The sequence below is a fragment of the Moschus berezovskii genome, chromosome 1 (genome assembly GCF_049115385.1).
Source record: "Moschus berezovskii isolate FMDL1 chromosome 1, NW_MosBer_1.0, whole genome shotgun sequence".
Taxonomy (NCBI): domain Eukaryota; kingdom Metazoa; phylum Chordata; class Mammalia; order Artiodactyla; family Moschidae; genus Moschus; species Moschus berezovskii.
Window position 1 is genome coordinate 89,310,970 of NC_142460.1, and position 16,594 is coordinate 89,327,563.

The 16,594-nt window shown below is 53.5% G+C and overlaps 1 protein-coding gene across 1 annotated transcript in view; it reads right to left on the reverse strand.

Moving 5' to 3' along the window:
• ADCY5 (adenylate cyclase 5) overlaps positions 1-16,594 on the reverse strand; it is a 154,832-nt gene that overhangs the window by 53,908 nt on the left and 84,330 nt on the right. Inside the window, exons 2-3 of the mRNA XM_055395631.2 lie at positions 13,539-13,688; positions 9,794-9,915 (exon numbers count right to left, since the gene is read on the reverse strand). Coding sequence (XP_055251606.1) covers positions 9,794-9,915; positions 13,539-13,688 — 272 coding nt within the window. The remainder of the gene's footprint in view (positions 1-9,793; positions 9,916-13,538; positions 13,689-16,594) is intronic.

Genomic DNA, 16,594 nt, shown 5'->3' on the forward strand with positions numbered 1-16,594 from the left:
CAAAGGAACTGCTCAGTGACATTTGGAATGACTGTGTGAATGAGGACAGGTCACATCCACCTTGCCCTCTGTTCTGTCCATCCCAGGTCCACACACTCACACGCCCAGCACAACACCCAGCACATGGCAGGTGCCTGTGTTAGCTTCCTAGGGCGGCTATAGTAAAGAACAACAAACTGGGTGGTTTAAGACAACAGACATTTATCTTCTCAGTTCTGTCCGGCAGGCAGGAGGCTAGAAGTCTAAAGGCGAGAAATCTGAAGTCACGGAGTCAGCAGAGCCATGCGCTCTCTGAGACTCTGGATGGAATACTTCCTTGCCTCGCTCCCTTTCAGGACTGGCTGTCAATCCCTGTACTCCTTGGCTTGCAACTGTGTCTCTCCAGCCTCTGCCTCTCCCTGCAGAAGGCGTTCTCCATGTGTATCTGGGTCTGCATGACATTTTCCCCTTCTTATAAGGGCACCACATATATTGGATCAGGGGCCCACCCCCTCCAGCATGGCCTCATCTTAACTTGACTTCACTGCAAAGACCCTATTTCCAACTCAGTTCACGTTCACAGGTCAGGACTATGTATCTTTTAGTGTTAGTCAGTTAGTCATGTCTGACTCTTTGTGATCCCATGGTCTGCAGCCGCACCAGGCTCCTCTGTTCATGGGATTCTCCAGTCAAGAATACTGGAGTGGGTAAACATTCCCTTCTCCAGGGGATCTTCCCAATCCAGGAATCGAACCTGGGTCTCCTGCATTTGCCCACAGATTCTTTACCATTTGAGCCACCATCTTTTAGGAGGACACAATTCAACCTACACAATGTCTAATATATATTTGTAGAATAGAAAAGATTAGTCATAGTTTAACGCAAGGAAGAAGCAGGCTCAGTAACTCCAGTAGCTTGTCCTTCTATCACACTGGGCCTGTTGGGGTCCCAAGCATGTCATCTGAGACACGAGCCTGGGGAACCCTCGGCCTGTCACCCCACAGACACTCAGCAGTGTTCATAGAACAAATGGTGGAATAGTTACAGAGGAGGCCAGGCAGCTTCCTGGTCAAGCTAGGGGACGCCAGAAACAACATCCATGGGGATGGTGCCTTGGGAAGTCTGACCCTCCCTCCAGCTCGCTGGGATCTACTCTTCCATAAAAGAAGTTCTTTCAACAGCTGCCGAGGAATCAGGGAGGGGCAGTGGCCTGCTCCCTTCCTTCACACGGTGTGACAGTGACCAGCAGCCAGGCAGGAGGTGGCTCAAAGCAAGACTCGTAACTGGCATGGAAGCTTGGAATGGTCCCAAGCCCTCGCCCTGCAGCCTGTCCTCCATGTAGATGGAAATGCTACCCCCCACCCCATGATCCCCCCACCTCCTGTCAGAGGGGAAGTCACACTCCTCCACTGCCTTGGGATGGGTGGGGAGGATGAATCTGCTTAGTGTCTGTTACTTCTGGAGACTCCTCTGGTTTACGAGGTTTACCCAATGGCAGGCTGTCTGTTCTGCTGGCCAAGATTTCCCGATCTGCTCCTTAGTGACCCTGAAGGCCATTTTACAACAGCGTAGGGCCCAGACTTGCACTGAGGTACTAATTCATCGATTAACTCCCACTTGAGAGCTTGTCTTGGCAACGCAACCAGGCCCTCATGACTGGTGCGCGCAGAAGCTGGGTAGGCCCACCCCAGCTGTGCACTCCTCCCTAATTGCAAGCCATCCATCACTCAGGTAGCCCGCCTTCTACTCCAGAGGCAAGAGTGGGCAGGCCTTTCATCCCAGTTACCACAACAGGCCCTTCACAGCCTTACCGTGCGCATTTTTGGTTAAGCACCTTTCCTTTTCTCTCTGTTGTTCCCTCTTGCTGCCAGCAGACCCTAGGACTTGATGGAGCTGCCAGCATCTGATCCTATTCCTGTGCCAAAATCGCATCCCACAGCATTTCTGAGCAGCCAGGAATGGTGGGGAGGGGGTATCGGGGGGAGTGTCTGGGCGGGCGGCAGCAGGAGGGCCCACCCCTCTGAGCTCCAGCGTTCCCCATCTGGTACAGAGAGGGAACTTGAGAAATGCCAAGAGGCAAACCATCTGTCCAGGTGGGCCCAGGAGGAGCGGGGGCCTGGGGAACAGAGGTCATGGGGTGGGGGCTGGGAAGGGAGCACAGCCAGGTCTCAGCCCAACTCCTGGGGTGGTGGGCACAGCAGGAGCAGAAGGTTCTGGCGAAGCAGGGCAGGAAGTGCCCTGGAGGCCCTGAGTGTGCAGGCTGGGGAGGCCCAGCCACAGGCCAGGGGTCTCTTCTAGACAGCGAGGGATGCCCCCTCAGCATCTCTCTGTTTGCTCCAAGCCCTGTAACCCAGAGAGCCACCCGGTTCCATGCTGCTTGAAAGATAAAGGAGGGGGTGATGGGCCACCCCCAGGCCCTAGGTGAGCAGCACAATCAAGTGTGGTCTCATCAACCCTTGGCTAAGAATCGGCACCAGATGACAGGGCATTTCCCGGGGGGCAGTGGAGAACGATTAAAGCGGGGCGTCAGGGAGCAGCCAGAGGACCATCTGACTACGCAGGCTGGGGGGGCAAAGGGGGAAGGCCAAGGAGAGGATCTGAGCACACTGCGTGTGGGCACACACCCACCTACTGGGAGAAGCTGCCCTGGGATGGCCGTGCCCGCTCAGTTCCCACAGATGGGACCTCTGCCTTCAGAAGGTGTGGGTCCTAAGACAAGCCTGACCACTAGGAATGGGCCCAGGGGGACCGGGGTCAAGGCGTGTCCTGGGATCCTCACTGCCGACCTCAGTTCCACCCGCCAGGCCCTTGCTCTTGCTTCTGCGCCCCAAGCCCTTCTCCCTCCCCAGACAGTGGAGCCCACAGCAGCTGCAGGTCTTCTGTTTCCAGAGTCTGGGGAGAGCTGGGGAGACGCTTCCTAAAGGGAGGGTCCCTGCATCAGGATCGAGCATAGTCTAGCATAGTTGGGACCTCTCAGTGGTGACAAGACGGGTGCTTCCTATTTACTTCTCATGCTGCTTTTATTTTCCAATTTTCCTACAAAGAACATACGTCCTTTGTATAATAAATATGTTAATTTTTAAAAGATGGACAATAAATCACATTCTTCTTTTAGGCCCTAACTCTAACCCTTTCATCTTCACGATGTCCTCTTTGACTCACTCTGCCCAGAATCAGCCTTCGTGTGTCTTAATTCTCATTAGAATCAGAATCATGAAGCACAACTGATTTCAGTTGTTTCAAAGGCAGCCTGACCTGTCTAACTGGTCAGTGATTCTGTGCGCCAACTTCTCTGTCTTCCAGTTTCCTCTGGGGACCCTCATTTTGAGAGGCAGAGAGGTGCTGGTTCCACTCCCCACTGATCCCCATTCTACGCCCCAGGACCAACTTAGGTCTGTTGTCAAGACCCAATCCCAGGCAAGGAAATGAAGAAATTGGAACCTTTGTGCACTGTTGGTGCAAAGGTAAAATCGTGAACCACTCGGGAAAACAGTGTGGGGTTCTTTAAAAAGTTAGAAATGGAACTATTGAGATTTCCCTGGTGGTTCAGTGGTTACGAATTTGACTGCCAGTGCAGGGGACACAGGTTCGATCCCTGGTCTGGGAGGAATGCATATGCAGTGAGGCAACTAAGCCTGTGCGCTACGACTACTGAGTCCAGGCACCCTTGCTGTGCTCTGCAACAAGAGAAGCTACTGCCTGGGAAGCCCATGCACCACAACAGGCCCTGCTCACCGCAACTAGAGGAAGCCCACACAGCAACGAAGACCCAGCAGAGCCAAGATGAAATAAATACAATTTTTAAGAAAGAAATAGAATTACCATATGAAATAGCAATTTCACTTTTAGGTATATACCCAAAAATATTGAAGGCAGGGACTCAAGGAGATATTTGTACACCCATGTTCATAGCAGCATTATTCACAGGAGCCAAGAGGTGGATGCAACCCAAGAGTCCATCAATGGATGCATAGAAAAACACAATGTGGTAAATACATACAACGGAATGGTATTCAGCCTTAAAAAACAAAGGAAAACATGATATAGTCTACAGTACAGATGAATCTTAAAGACATTAAGTGAAATAAGCCAGACACAAAAGGACCAATACTGCATAACTGTTTAAATGTGGTGCCTAGAAATAGACGAGTTTGTAGAAAGTGGAATGGTGGTCGCCAGGGGCTGGGGAAGGGCAGGAGTGGGGAGTTAGTGTTTAATGAGAATGGAGTTTTAGTTCTACAAGAGGAAAGAACTTCTGGAGATGCATGGGCTGATGGCTGTACAACAATGTGAATATACTTAATGCCACTGAACTGTACCCTTAAAATGGTTAAAACGATAAATCGTATACTGTGTATATTTTACCACAACTAAAATAATTAATCAATTGATTGATTAATTAAAAGAAAAGACTCAACACCAGTGGGGCCAGCTGGGTCATCAACCCATAGCACCCGGCTCTGCCTTACCTCACTGGTGAGGGCTTGACATTGTCTAAGGGGCAACACAGTGTCTTTTCCATCTACTCTGAGTCATGCCTGGCACATAGTAGCAGCTCAAAAGATGTTTGTGGCATGAAAGAGATGATAATATAAGGACCACGTATATCTATAGTTGATAGGAAATACGACAAGAAAAGGGCTTCCCAGGTGGCAGTGGCGGTAAAGAACCTGTCTGCCAATGCAGGAGATGCAAGAGATGTGGGTTCGCTCCCTGGGTGGGGAAGACCCCCTGGAGGAGGGCGTGGCAACCCACTCCAGTGTTCTTGCCTGGAGAATCCCAGGCACAGAGGAGACTGGCGGGCTACAGTCCATAGCGTTGCAGAGTCAGACATGACTGAAGCGACTTAGCACACACGCAGGCACATTACCAGAAAGAATACTCTTAATATGAGACTGGAGACAGGAAACCTGTATGTTTGTAGACCACACCTCTGTCTGTCCACCGGCTAGGGACGTGGGGAGGTAAACGCTTCCCCTCTCTGCCCACAGGGTGTACAGTCCACCCATGGGTATCTGAGCATGACAGACATTGTCTTGTGGTCATTATAATTCAGAGCCATGCCGTGGTGGAGCCAGACGCCAGAGCGACCTGGGGACGCAGCCAAGTCCTTGAAGGAGATGGGAGAAGAGACGATAACCTTAAAAGGGGGAGGTTGGGGATAGACGGGGAGAGGAGGAAAGGGAGTGGGGAGGGCTGAGGGAAGGGCAGCCCTCCCCAGATCCTGCTACACCCTCACTGCATGGTGAGGAGGTGTTACTCACTTCCACTCCCACCCCGGGTCAGCAGCCCTCTGCCAAGACCCCCAGCTCCAGCCCCACAGGACTCCTGGGTCTCTGAGAATGAGGCTCTCGTTCAAACCAGTGAGCTAACACGCTCTTCCACACACTGGAGCCTGAGCTGCCTCTTCAGGGCAGACAGTCTGCAGCCCATTCTGGGGCCCAGGGCTTTACACCCTGCACCTCCTCTACCCTCCCAGCACCCTTGCAAAGCCCCAGGCCCTTCTTACAGACTCTGCTCCCCAGTGACTGAGAGGTGGGCTATCTAGCATTGTACTCCGCCAGAAGGCAAAGTCCGTGTGTCAGCTCAGTAATTCCACTCCCCGTGTGATATGTCTCCAGTTTACTCTCTGTTGTTTGTGTGTCCTCCCAAAGAGAAGGGGAGCTTCCTGATGACAGAGCCAGAGTCCCCCTCAGTTCCCACCATGGCTCCTGCCTCTAGCTGAGTGTCTGAGAGCAGAGTCAGTGGTTCCCAGCGAGCAGATAGAGATGAAACCTCTGCTGGATGGATCAGGGGGTGGACATCACCATTGCCATGTCACAGATGAAGGAACTGAGGCTGACTCGGTGACCTGCCCAAGTCCCCACAGCTCCTAAGGGGCAGGGTGGTTGTGAACTAGCCTGCTCAACACAGATGCTCTTCTTCCTCCACAACAGTGACCTCGTGGCAAAAGTAACCCAGATGCACCCGGTTCTGGCTGCATTGCACCCTTATTCTGCTTCCCCAAGTGGCACCTCCTCTAGGGGCCTCTTCCTCCAGTCTCCACCTCCCTCCTCCCAAAGCAGAGCACCGGGAGCTCCCAGGCACGAGCAGCCTCCACTGGCATGAGCCGGAGGCCCTTGTCCTAGGAGTGGGGACAGCATGGCCCTCCACTGACCCTGGCACTGTGGCTGCAGCAGGAGGGCTCTGAAGCCACAGGTCTGAAGCCAGCCATGGCCCCAGCTCCAAGTGACCTGTCCAGCAAGAGTGGCAGAGATATCCCCACCTGTTACCATACATCAGACATGAGAGGCATCTGGGGACTCCATGGGGGTCTTGAGGGTTCTGTGGCCCCTGACCAGCCTCAATCCACAGGACCAGCGCATCCAACAGGCCTCCCCAGAACCCCAGGACTTGGATGTGATAAAAGGATCCTCCTCAGGTCCAAGGGAGAATGAGGCCATGGAGAGTGATGGGCGCCCATCTGTCACCCTTCCCTGCCAAGGCCAAACTCTCCGGCCACCCATCAGTCTCTTCCCTGCCTTAGATCCAGGCCCAAAACGTCACACCGCACAGTTGATTTATTTATGCTTGTGGCCTTGCTCTTGGTGGGGTTAGAGAACAGCATGTCATCGCCCTCTCTAAATATTACAACTCCACAGAGAATTGATGAATGTGACTTATCACCCTTCCACTCCAGCTCCAGAATCCCCAGGCCATTCGGTGTTGATAGGAGTGTGATCATAATCATAACAGAAACAACAATAATAGCTGCTCCCACTTACTGAACACTCGTTCTGTGCCAGAGCGTGCCAAGCGCTTTCCTCGTTTTATTTCATTTACTCTTTAACAACCATATTAGGTAGGGGCTCATTCTGTCCTACTACACAGAGGAGGAAACAGGTTCAGAGTGGTTCTGGTCACAGCAGGGCTGGAAGGACATGAAGGGCAGCCTAGTCCGGGCCCAAGGGCTAATCACTGGACCATAAGCCGAGCCCCAGCGTGCATCCCTACACCACAAAGTCATTCCTCCACCTACTACTCAACCCCGAACTGAAGCCAAAGGTTCAGCCCCAAACCAGAGACCAAGCAGAGCAAGCAATGTGTTTCCCCCAAGAGCTGTGCTGGGCAGCGGCTGCTGAAACAGGGAAAGGGGCCAGTGGGATATTTGCATATGATTGCTGCGGCTGGCCTCTGATGTGTACCAGCCACCCCCGGTCCTGGCAATTTCAGAGCCAGACTTATGTCTGTCCCTGTGAAAATGATGGCCTCTTAGCTTTTCTCTTTCATCTCTTTCCTGATTGCTGTCATTGATCCTGAGTACATTCTAGAAGACCCCCCTATGGCCGGGGTCTGATTCTGATTCTTGCCATGCAGATGCTCTCGCCACTCTGTGACTCCTGCATTGACCCAGAGTCACAGCCTCTGTGGGAGTGGAGGGGGCGGGGGTGCTCCCCAGACGGTGGGCCACTCCATGGGGCAGTCCCTGGGGAAGAGGCCTGAGTCAGCCTCTCTGACCAAACTCCCCCGCTGGAGGGCTGGGGGCCCAAGAGCCAGGAATAGAGAGGTGGGAAGTGAGCCGCTGCCCCGCTGTGTGGGAGGACAGAGGGGTGCCAGGGCAAAGTGCTGGGCAGAGGTGCAGAGGTGGACAGGTGTGAACACTGTGGCAGCCAAGCCAGGCTGAGGCCTTGTGCCTTGAATGCCAGACTGTTTCTGGGCAAAGAATTTTCTGGATTTCCTTTGTGTTCCACTTTATGGTTTAGGAAATCTGCTGAACGCTCTACTGTGCTAAGAGGAGTCAAGAAAAGCACCCTTTGTCCATGCTCTGCCTGGAACAGAGCCATGCTGGGGCCAGTGGGGTGGTGAAGACAGGACCAAGAGAGAAAATTCCAGAGGAGCTCAGCGTTTGTATGTGTTGGAATGCTTGGTGGGTTACCCCTTACCCCCTGAACCTTGGGTCTCTGGGACTTGTTCTGATAGAGAAGGCTGTTTCTTTACCTTTCCTAAGGTGGGGACCCCCACATTTGAGGGGCGGCCATCAGGCAGGAAAGGCCCCCCTGGCCCCTCAGTCATACACAGGCAGGTGGAAAACCTCTCTTCTGGCCAAACCTCTCTCCTCCTCTTCTCTGAGTACCCTCCCTCCTGAGGGCTCCCCAAGCCTCCTTCCCACAGAACCATTATACAAACCCCTCCTGCTAGGCGGATAAAAAACATTTGTCTAGTAGTCGGACCAGGTGGAAACTTTGAAATCAAAAAGCTTTCTGGGGGCAATTCCCTCACTTAACTGTTATGGATCTTGGACAAGTTAATCTCTGTGCCTATTTATTCACCTGTTAAAAGGAGATAATAATAGTACCAACATCTTATATTTGTTGTGGGGATTAAGTGAATATACAAAAGTGCTTCGAACAGTGCTGGGTTCATGAAAACTCTATAGAGGTATTAGCTGTTGTTAGTGATTACCCTACCACATGAGGACAGAGGCAGGTATGAGGAGATGAGCAGAGAAACCCTCAAATCAGCACCACCTTTCGAGGCCTGGACCCCACCATCACACTGAACAGAGCACACCTGAGCCCACAGCCCCTCAGGATACCTCCTGGGCCTGGAGACTCAGCCAGGGCTGCTTTCTTCCTGAGAGCCCAAGGCTGCCGCTGGCCACGATCTCCCTGCCTGAAGGTTGAGTGTGGGTGAGCGTCAGAGGGCGTGGGATACTTTGAAAACTGAGAACAATACGGTCTGCAGGCACTTTTTCCTTCCAAAGCCTTCAGATCTGTTTGGGAGATGGATGGAGGACACACCGGTAGGACTGGCAGTCTTGGGGCACATTGGGAGCTGGGCAGTTCTGCCCACTCCACAGGACAACACATGCCTACTCCCCGTCCCACCATCAGCCTCATCTAACCCTATTAATACATATTAGTGTGCGTTTGTGTGTTTATCCACGCACAATAGTTTATTTTTTTTAACCCCTTTATTGAAAATTCAGCCCAAAGCTCCAGAAGGTTGTCTTTGTGTCAGCCTTCAAGGACTCACGGGTCCTAGGAAAACTCACACAGGGAGGAAAGAACCCGCCCAAAGGCAAACAGAGCAGCTCCTTTTCTGGGCATATGGGAGGATTAGCGGGCTCTCCAGGAAGCCATGCTGGATGAAGGCCACTGTATCGCTTCATGTCCCCATGGAACGCAGAAGCAGATTTTGCACTCTATTAATCTACATCTGTTTGCATGTCCCTGCTGTCAGCGCTTCTGTCTAGGGAAGCAGCAAGCAGGCAGTAAAAGGAACATGGGCTTTGGCAGGAGGGGAGACCTTGGTGCACCCTGCTCTATCACTCCCTGCCAAGTGACCTTGGGCAAGGGGTCAGCCATTCTGAGCTCATTCTCTAAACAGAGGATGCTGATAAGGGTCCCCACCCCGCAGGGTTGTCAGCCTCCTGACAGGATTAGCAATGAGGTGGATAACGCCTGGTGCAGTGCCTGGCACACACTGGCTTAGAAGGCCAGAGATGCCAGATGCTGGTGAAGATTGAGATGGTGATGGTGAGGTCCCAAGTCTATGCTTTCTGCCTCCCTTGTTAGGCTAGGGGTTTCTCCAACACCTGGTGGTGTTGTTTTCTCCTTTCTCCTCCTTCCTACAGCCTCACCTCCTCCCCACAGTACTAATTCACTTAACAGACCTAGAGGGGCAGGGCTGGGGTGCTCCAGACAACACACATTCCAAAGCCACCAGACCTCCTGGTTGGGCTGTGCCCTCCTGAAGTGAAGGAAAGGGACACGCCATCTCCTTTGGGATTCCGTCTTCCCACCCTGCCCTCGCCCTGCAGCCTCGCCCCTACCTCACGTTGTCATGTTTCTGGATGTAAATCTTATGGAACATCATATCCTCCTGTTTGGCGTTGATGTCTGCTTTCATCTCCATGGCGACATGACGGGGAAGGACAGATAGCAGGAGCCGCTCCTGGAGGGGAAGCAGATGCTTTCATCATAGCCTCTCCCCAACTTGGCAGTCCCTTTCCCTCCCCAGGCTTCACTCCTCCACACCTGTGTCCCCACCGCAGGGCCCTGGAAAACCTCTCAGGCTCTCCTCAAACTCAAGGGGATAACACTTGCACATGCTGGGGGCAGAGACATGTCTCAGGGCCACCTGGCCCCCATCTCTCTGGGACACCTCCTGGTTCTTTGGTTACATGGGGAAAAGCACTCCTGGTGAGCCTGTAATACCAAGCACCTTGGGTCAGAGACCTTGGGCAAATGATTGAACTTCTCTGAGCCTCCAGTTGCTTACATAAATGGGGATGGGGTTGTTGGAGCTTTAGATGAGATTCATTCAGTCATCAAATATTCATTGTGAACTGACCAGGTTCCAGGCATCATGCTGGGTGCCAGGAGTGATAACTGTAAAGGAGACAGGCCAGGTTCCCCTTTCACAAATTCCCAGTCTCATGCATTACAGGTACTATGGAGCACTGAGCAGGGGGACCTGTCTGAGGCTAGGGAGAGATGGGGTGGTCTCAGAAGACTTTGTGGGGACTAGAGAATGATGTGTTCCATTTTCACAGGATGGTGGCCCAGGAGGATGGGAAAGATCCCTGACTTGAGAAACTGAGAAATTAAGATCAGCTGAAGGGGAAATTGGAGGGAAGCAGGGAAAGGGTCCAGGGCCACCGTGTGAAGTCGGGGAGGGTCATGTCAGCGCTTGATGGAGTCTGGATGTGGCCTCCTCTCTGAGTTCTCCTCTGGTGCCTGCCTGCTCCAGGAGGTTCAGCTGCCCTCAGAGTGTGCAGCCTCTACCTGCACCCTCTGCAGCCCCCTCCCCATGCCAGGCACTCTGCCAGGCTCACTCATGGATCCTCTCCTCTGGAGCCTTTCCTCCTGGCTGCCCGCAGCCACTCCATCTTCCCTCCCGTCCCCCAGCACCGGAAGCTGGGCCACTCCCTCCCGAGGCCCTATGACTTCTCTTGCTCCTGCACCTGTCTAGTTCCCCTCCCTCCTTCCTGCCCCACCTCTGTCCTCTTCCTGCTCACTCCTGCCCTAGGGGAGCAGGCTTCCACCAGGACCTCCCCTGGTCACCTCCCAAGCCACTCCCTGGTCCAGGTCCCCAAGTCTTCAGCTGCCCACCTGGTATCTTGCCACCAGCACCTGACATCATGCCCACACCATGCTCACCCTCCCGGCGGCTCTTCTCAAGTTCCCTGCCTTTGCCCACAGCACTCCCATCTTCCGGGTCACCAAGGTCAAGGCCTTGCTCCTCAGCTAGAATCACCATCCTCACACACGCTGCTACCGTTCCTAGTGCTCACCCCCTTCCCAGAGGGAGAATCCTGGCTCCAGCTGCCAGCATCCCCTGCCACCCTGGGCCTTGCTGTAGAGTCCCCCATCACTCTGCATTTCAGCCTGTTCTGGGGCCTCCTGAGGGTGGGTTTAGAGCGGACAGTCTTATGCTCAGGAAGCTCCAGTAAAGAAGTGAGGAACGGTGCTCTCTGTGGACAGGCCTGACCCCTGGTCAGGACCTCCATCAGTGGACACGGCCATTACAGGCCATCTCATATTTACTGAACTCTCCATAAGCAGCTACTGGTGATAAAAATACAAATGAAAGGACAATTCTGTGGAAATATAGGATGATTGGGAGAAAGTGTGCAACAAATTGTCTAGATTCATGAGAGACATTCCTACATTTCCAACTAGTTCTGGGGCTGAGGACCAGGAGGAGTGGGCAGAGGATGGGTGGGGAACAGCGCTGGATCCCCTCATCAGGTGGCACTGAGGAGCATCCTCAGATCTAAGAGCACCCCCTTCTACAGAGGGCAGAGGAGGCTGGACTCTGGGCCATGGCTGGGTGAGGAGTGCCTGTCCGCTGGAAGCAGGCCTCCCCTCCCTGACCTGAAACATGGTATGGCGAACATATTCCCCTCTCCCCCGCCAAGACCCCTGTGGATTTGCTGGAATGTCTAGCCTGGCCAGGGCCAGCACAAGTAAACTATGATGAACTGTAAATGCTATAAATGCTAATTTTACTGCAAAAGGGTGAGGTCCAGGAGTGGGGGGGGGGGAACTCCCTAACTCAGAAGGGGCAGGAAGGCATCCTGATCTCAGGTAAGTGATGCTGGGGCCTGAGACGGGCACAAGAGAGGGGGCTTTTGAGGCAGATAGGGGCTTGGGGGTGAGTTGGGTGCAGAAGTGAGGTAACCGTGTCAAGAAGAGACAGTGGGAAGACTCAGGGACACCTCTGTGCATGGGGTTCATTCAAGAGCTGGACCTGGAGTCTAGATGGGACCAAGAGAATGCATGGGAAGGCCAGGCCTCAGGGCTGGAAGGGAAGTGGGGGCAGATGATGACTGGGGGTGGGGGGCCTGGAGCGGCACTGCAGAACTCTGCCCCCTGGCTCAGCAGTCTGAATGTAACCAGCCAGGTCACTGTAACTCCCTAGACTGAACCCAGAGAGAGGCAGAAGGGTGCTTCACACTGTGATAAACTCTGCGCTCGTGGGGACTGAGCTCGTGCGGGGTTCACAGAGCACCCGCCGCACCAGGCAGGAGGGTGCACATGACTACTGCTCTGCTGTGCAGGCCTCTGGCTCCCTGTCCTCACGATCAAAGGCAGCCCTTCCATGGTTACACCTGCCACCTGCCTGACACGGTGTGCAGCTCAGAACAGAGCTCCGCCAGGGTCTGGGCAGGCTGTGGGGAGACGCTGACCTAAGAACAGAGCGAGGCCCCTCCGGCTTGGAGGAGTGACCTTACCTCTGAGAGCCAGGATGAGTCCGAGCCCAGTGGGAGCCCCAGCACCTGGCCGGCCTGCCTGCTCCCCGCCCAGCTCTCCCACCAGGCCTGCTGTTTGGGAGCAGTGTGTACAGCCTCAGAGTTCCAAGCTTCTATTCAGTTCACATGCATGAGAAGACCCAGGGGTGACCTGGCCAGACCTGAACCCCGATCAGGATGCCCCCAGGATGCTAGGCAGGGAACCTGACAAGTCCTCAGTCCCCGCCCCACCCTCAGTCGGAGGAGCACACGGGGGCAGGTCCCTCTGACTGGGGCTCACGGAGAGAAGCCCCCGAGTCTGTGGCCCGAATAAGTGACCTGCCTCCTGGCTCCGGAGTCCTGAGGGTGAGGTTTAGGGGGAGACATGCCCGTCTTCCTTTCTCAAACTAACCAGACCTCAGAACTCAGCACACAGGAAGTGCCTAGTGAGGGGATCTTGGGCTTCTCTCCTCCTCCCTCCCCCTCCCTGGGGAGCACCTTCATCCCAGGAGGGAATGCCGATGCTCTCATCACCCAGTTCATCAGCCCTGGGGGCAGGAGGCAGGGCCGCTTCCTGCCTCCCAGGGCCTGGGTGCTCAGTTTGAGTGCAAACCACAGGGAGGCTGAGGAGGCACTCTCAGCCTAAAGCTTGAGCCCAGAGCTCATTCTCCAGAGCTTCTTGAGAGCATTCCCACAGAGCCAAGAACGCTGGGCACCCTCCAGAGGAAACATCCCCCACGGCCTGGGCCCCCGCCCAGGAGGGGCTGGACAGCTGCCCTGAGCATCGCTGGCGGGCGGGCAGCAGCTGGGCAGCCGCGCGGGGCAGGAGGGCCTCACCCACCTGCTGCTGGTTCTCCCGCTGCGAGTGGAGCCGCGCCTGGATGCACTCCCGGGTCTCCTGGAAGGCCTGTCTCTGCGAGACCTCAGCCGGGTAGTGGGTGCACACACCCACGATGTTGGTGCAGGAGAAAATGAGGACGTTGGAGACGAGCTGCAGAGGGAGAGATGAGGACACGAGCTGAGGCCTGGAGCGGGCACTGGTGCCCCAACCACGACCCTCCCACTCCCGGGGCTTGGAGCCCCCAGGTCCCACCATAGCAAACACACACCTAGTTGCCAGCAAACCGATGCCAAGGGCTCCCACCCACAGCCAACTACTGGGAGCAGCCAAGTGCAATCAGTCGGGCTCCCTAATGTCCTCAGAGCCCAGAGCTTGGCTGGCCTGTGACAGAATATGGCCCTAACGATGCTGAGTCACATAATGATTATCCTGGCTGTGTCCATAGTACCAAAGGCGACAAGGTTAGGTGTCCTGGGGATGCTGTCAGAGCTGTGGGTGTTGGGGTGGCAAGGCCACTGCAAGGAAGTTTCCTTGAGGGGGACAGGACTTCATCGTTTGAAAGAATGACAGGGTCCACACAGGACAAAGGACTGCTCTTTCACGGAGAAGCCTTAGTTGGCTATTCCCCAGGGATCAGCTCCAAGAAGCAAATAGCTGCTGATGCGCAGCACTGTGTGAAGTCCTCTGGGGATGGAGGGGAGGACAAGGTCCCCATCCAGCAGGGATCGCTGTCCACACAGGTCTCATCTCCTTCTCTACCCCAGCACCAGGGCCTCCTGATGACCCTTCCCCCAACACAACAGTTGGTGGACACCCTCCTTCAGCCCCGCTCCACACGGACGCCCATCTCTGTGCTGACAGAGATATGTGCAGAGAGACACCACTGTCATCAGGTCACAGGGCCAAGGCTGAAGTTCTTTTGAAAGCAATACTCACTGAAAAAATAAGGGAAAACAACACAACCCACAAAAGCTAGTTAACAGAGCACACTCCAGATCTGGTCCCTTGGACAGCAAGGAGATTAAAACAGTGAATCCTAAAGGAAACTGATCCATAACATTCACTGGAAGGACTGATGCTGAAGCCAAAGCTCCAATACTCTGGCCACCTGATGCGAAGAGCAACTCATTGGAAAAGATCCTGATGCTGGGAAACATTGAAGGCAGGAGGAAACAGGGACAACAGTGGACGAGATGGTTGGATGGCATCACCGACTCAAAGGACATGAGTCTGAGCAAACTCCAGGAGATGGGAAAGAACAGGGAATCCTGCCTTGCTGCAGTCCATGGGGTTGCAAAGAGTCTGACACAACTAAGCGACTGAAAGGTGCTCTTGGCAGGTACAGCTCCTGGGCAGTCTGGGTGAAGGGATTCTGGTCCTGCCCTTGACTCAGGCCACATCAGACAGAAGCCACACAGGCTCAGCTTTCTAGGCCTCAATCATTCCCTCCAAACACATAGTTCTTAGTCCCCACTGCCGCAGGGGAGCCCAGGCTGGGCCTGCGCCTTCTGCTGTGGTTCCGCCCCCATCCCCACTGGGAGCCCTGCATTGGTCTCCAGTTCACTTATCCATCTGGATCCCAAAGAGCCTCCCCTTGAGACTTCAGTTGCCAGGCAGTGATCGGCAGCAGCTCCCACATGCTTCTTCCAGGGTCCTCTTTTTCTCTGGATGTAGCAGTCTTGTCCTTGGCGCTGCTCTGCCTTCTACCTGGAGGCTTTCCCCACCCCACCCACTCTCCGAGATGGCCCTGACTGCCACCCAGGCTCTCAGGCCCACAGCCATGTGGGCTCCACGCTGGAGGCAGTGCCATCTTTCCCTGGAGACGACTCATACCGTGTCTATCCCCAGTCGATGCACAAAGAGACTTCCTCTCCCATCTCTGTCTTGCTTCCTCTTCAACTGCACGATAGACTCTAGTGTTCTGGCTGAAAGACACTGTGGGCTCCCCTCAAGCACGTCCTGGCACCCCCAGATGCCTCCCTGAGGAGCCTTCAGGGAGGGGGCAAACTCAGATCACCAGTCCTACCAACTCGGCTGATGACTCACAACCCCCATCCCCAACCCCATTCACCCCAGAATCCTACCACTGTCAGTTTATATGAACACATCACAGAGAAAAATCCAACCTGTTTGTTGCAAGCAAAGAAGACTTCTGATATACAGAAACTTACGGTCCAGTTAGGAGATAAGTGGTCACAACCGACACACAACCAGCAACAGGAAGTGGAGACTGAATCTTGTCAAGCAGAAGGGAACAGAGGAGAGCAAAGGGCAAGGAGAGATCGCCGGGAAGCCTGGGCTTGCGGTGAGGGGCACGTTTGGTGAGGCTGGCAGACATGAGACAGAGTATTCCTGGAGAGAGCAACTAGAATAGCCAAAATGATTTTGAAGAAGATGAACCAAGTTGGAAGACTTAACACTACTCAAGTTCAAGACTTACTATAAAGCTACAGTAATTAAACTGGTGCAGTACTGTTTTAACAAGAGAAACATAGATCAGTGCAACAGAATTGAGAGTCCAGAAATAAACCCTTATGTTTATGACTTGCTGAGTTTTGACTGGGATACCAAGACAATTCAATGGGAAAAGAATAGTCTTTTCAGCAAACTTGCTCTCCCATATGAGGTAGGAGACTTTACCTCATACCATATACAAAATTAACTCAAAATGGATCAAAGACCCAAATATGAAAGCTACAGCTATAAACTCTGAGAAGAAAACATAGGAATACATCTTAATGACCCAGGATTAGGCAGTGATTTCTTAGATATTACATCAAAAGCACAAATGATAAAAGAAGAAAAGATAAATTTCACTTCATCAAAATTAAGAAGCCTTGTGCTTCAAAAGGAACCATTAGGAAAGTGAAAAGACAACCCATAGAATGGGAAAAAATTCCTGCAAGTCATCCATCACACCTAAATAAAGGTGTTATATATTTTTGACAACTAAATGGAGGAGGATAATCTTTTGCAGCAAATGATGCTGGAACAATTGACTATCCATAGGATTAACTCAAATCTCACAAAATATTACAAAAACTTATTCAGAACAG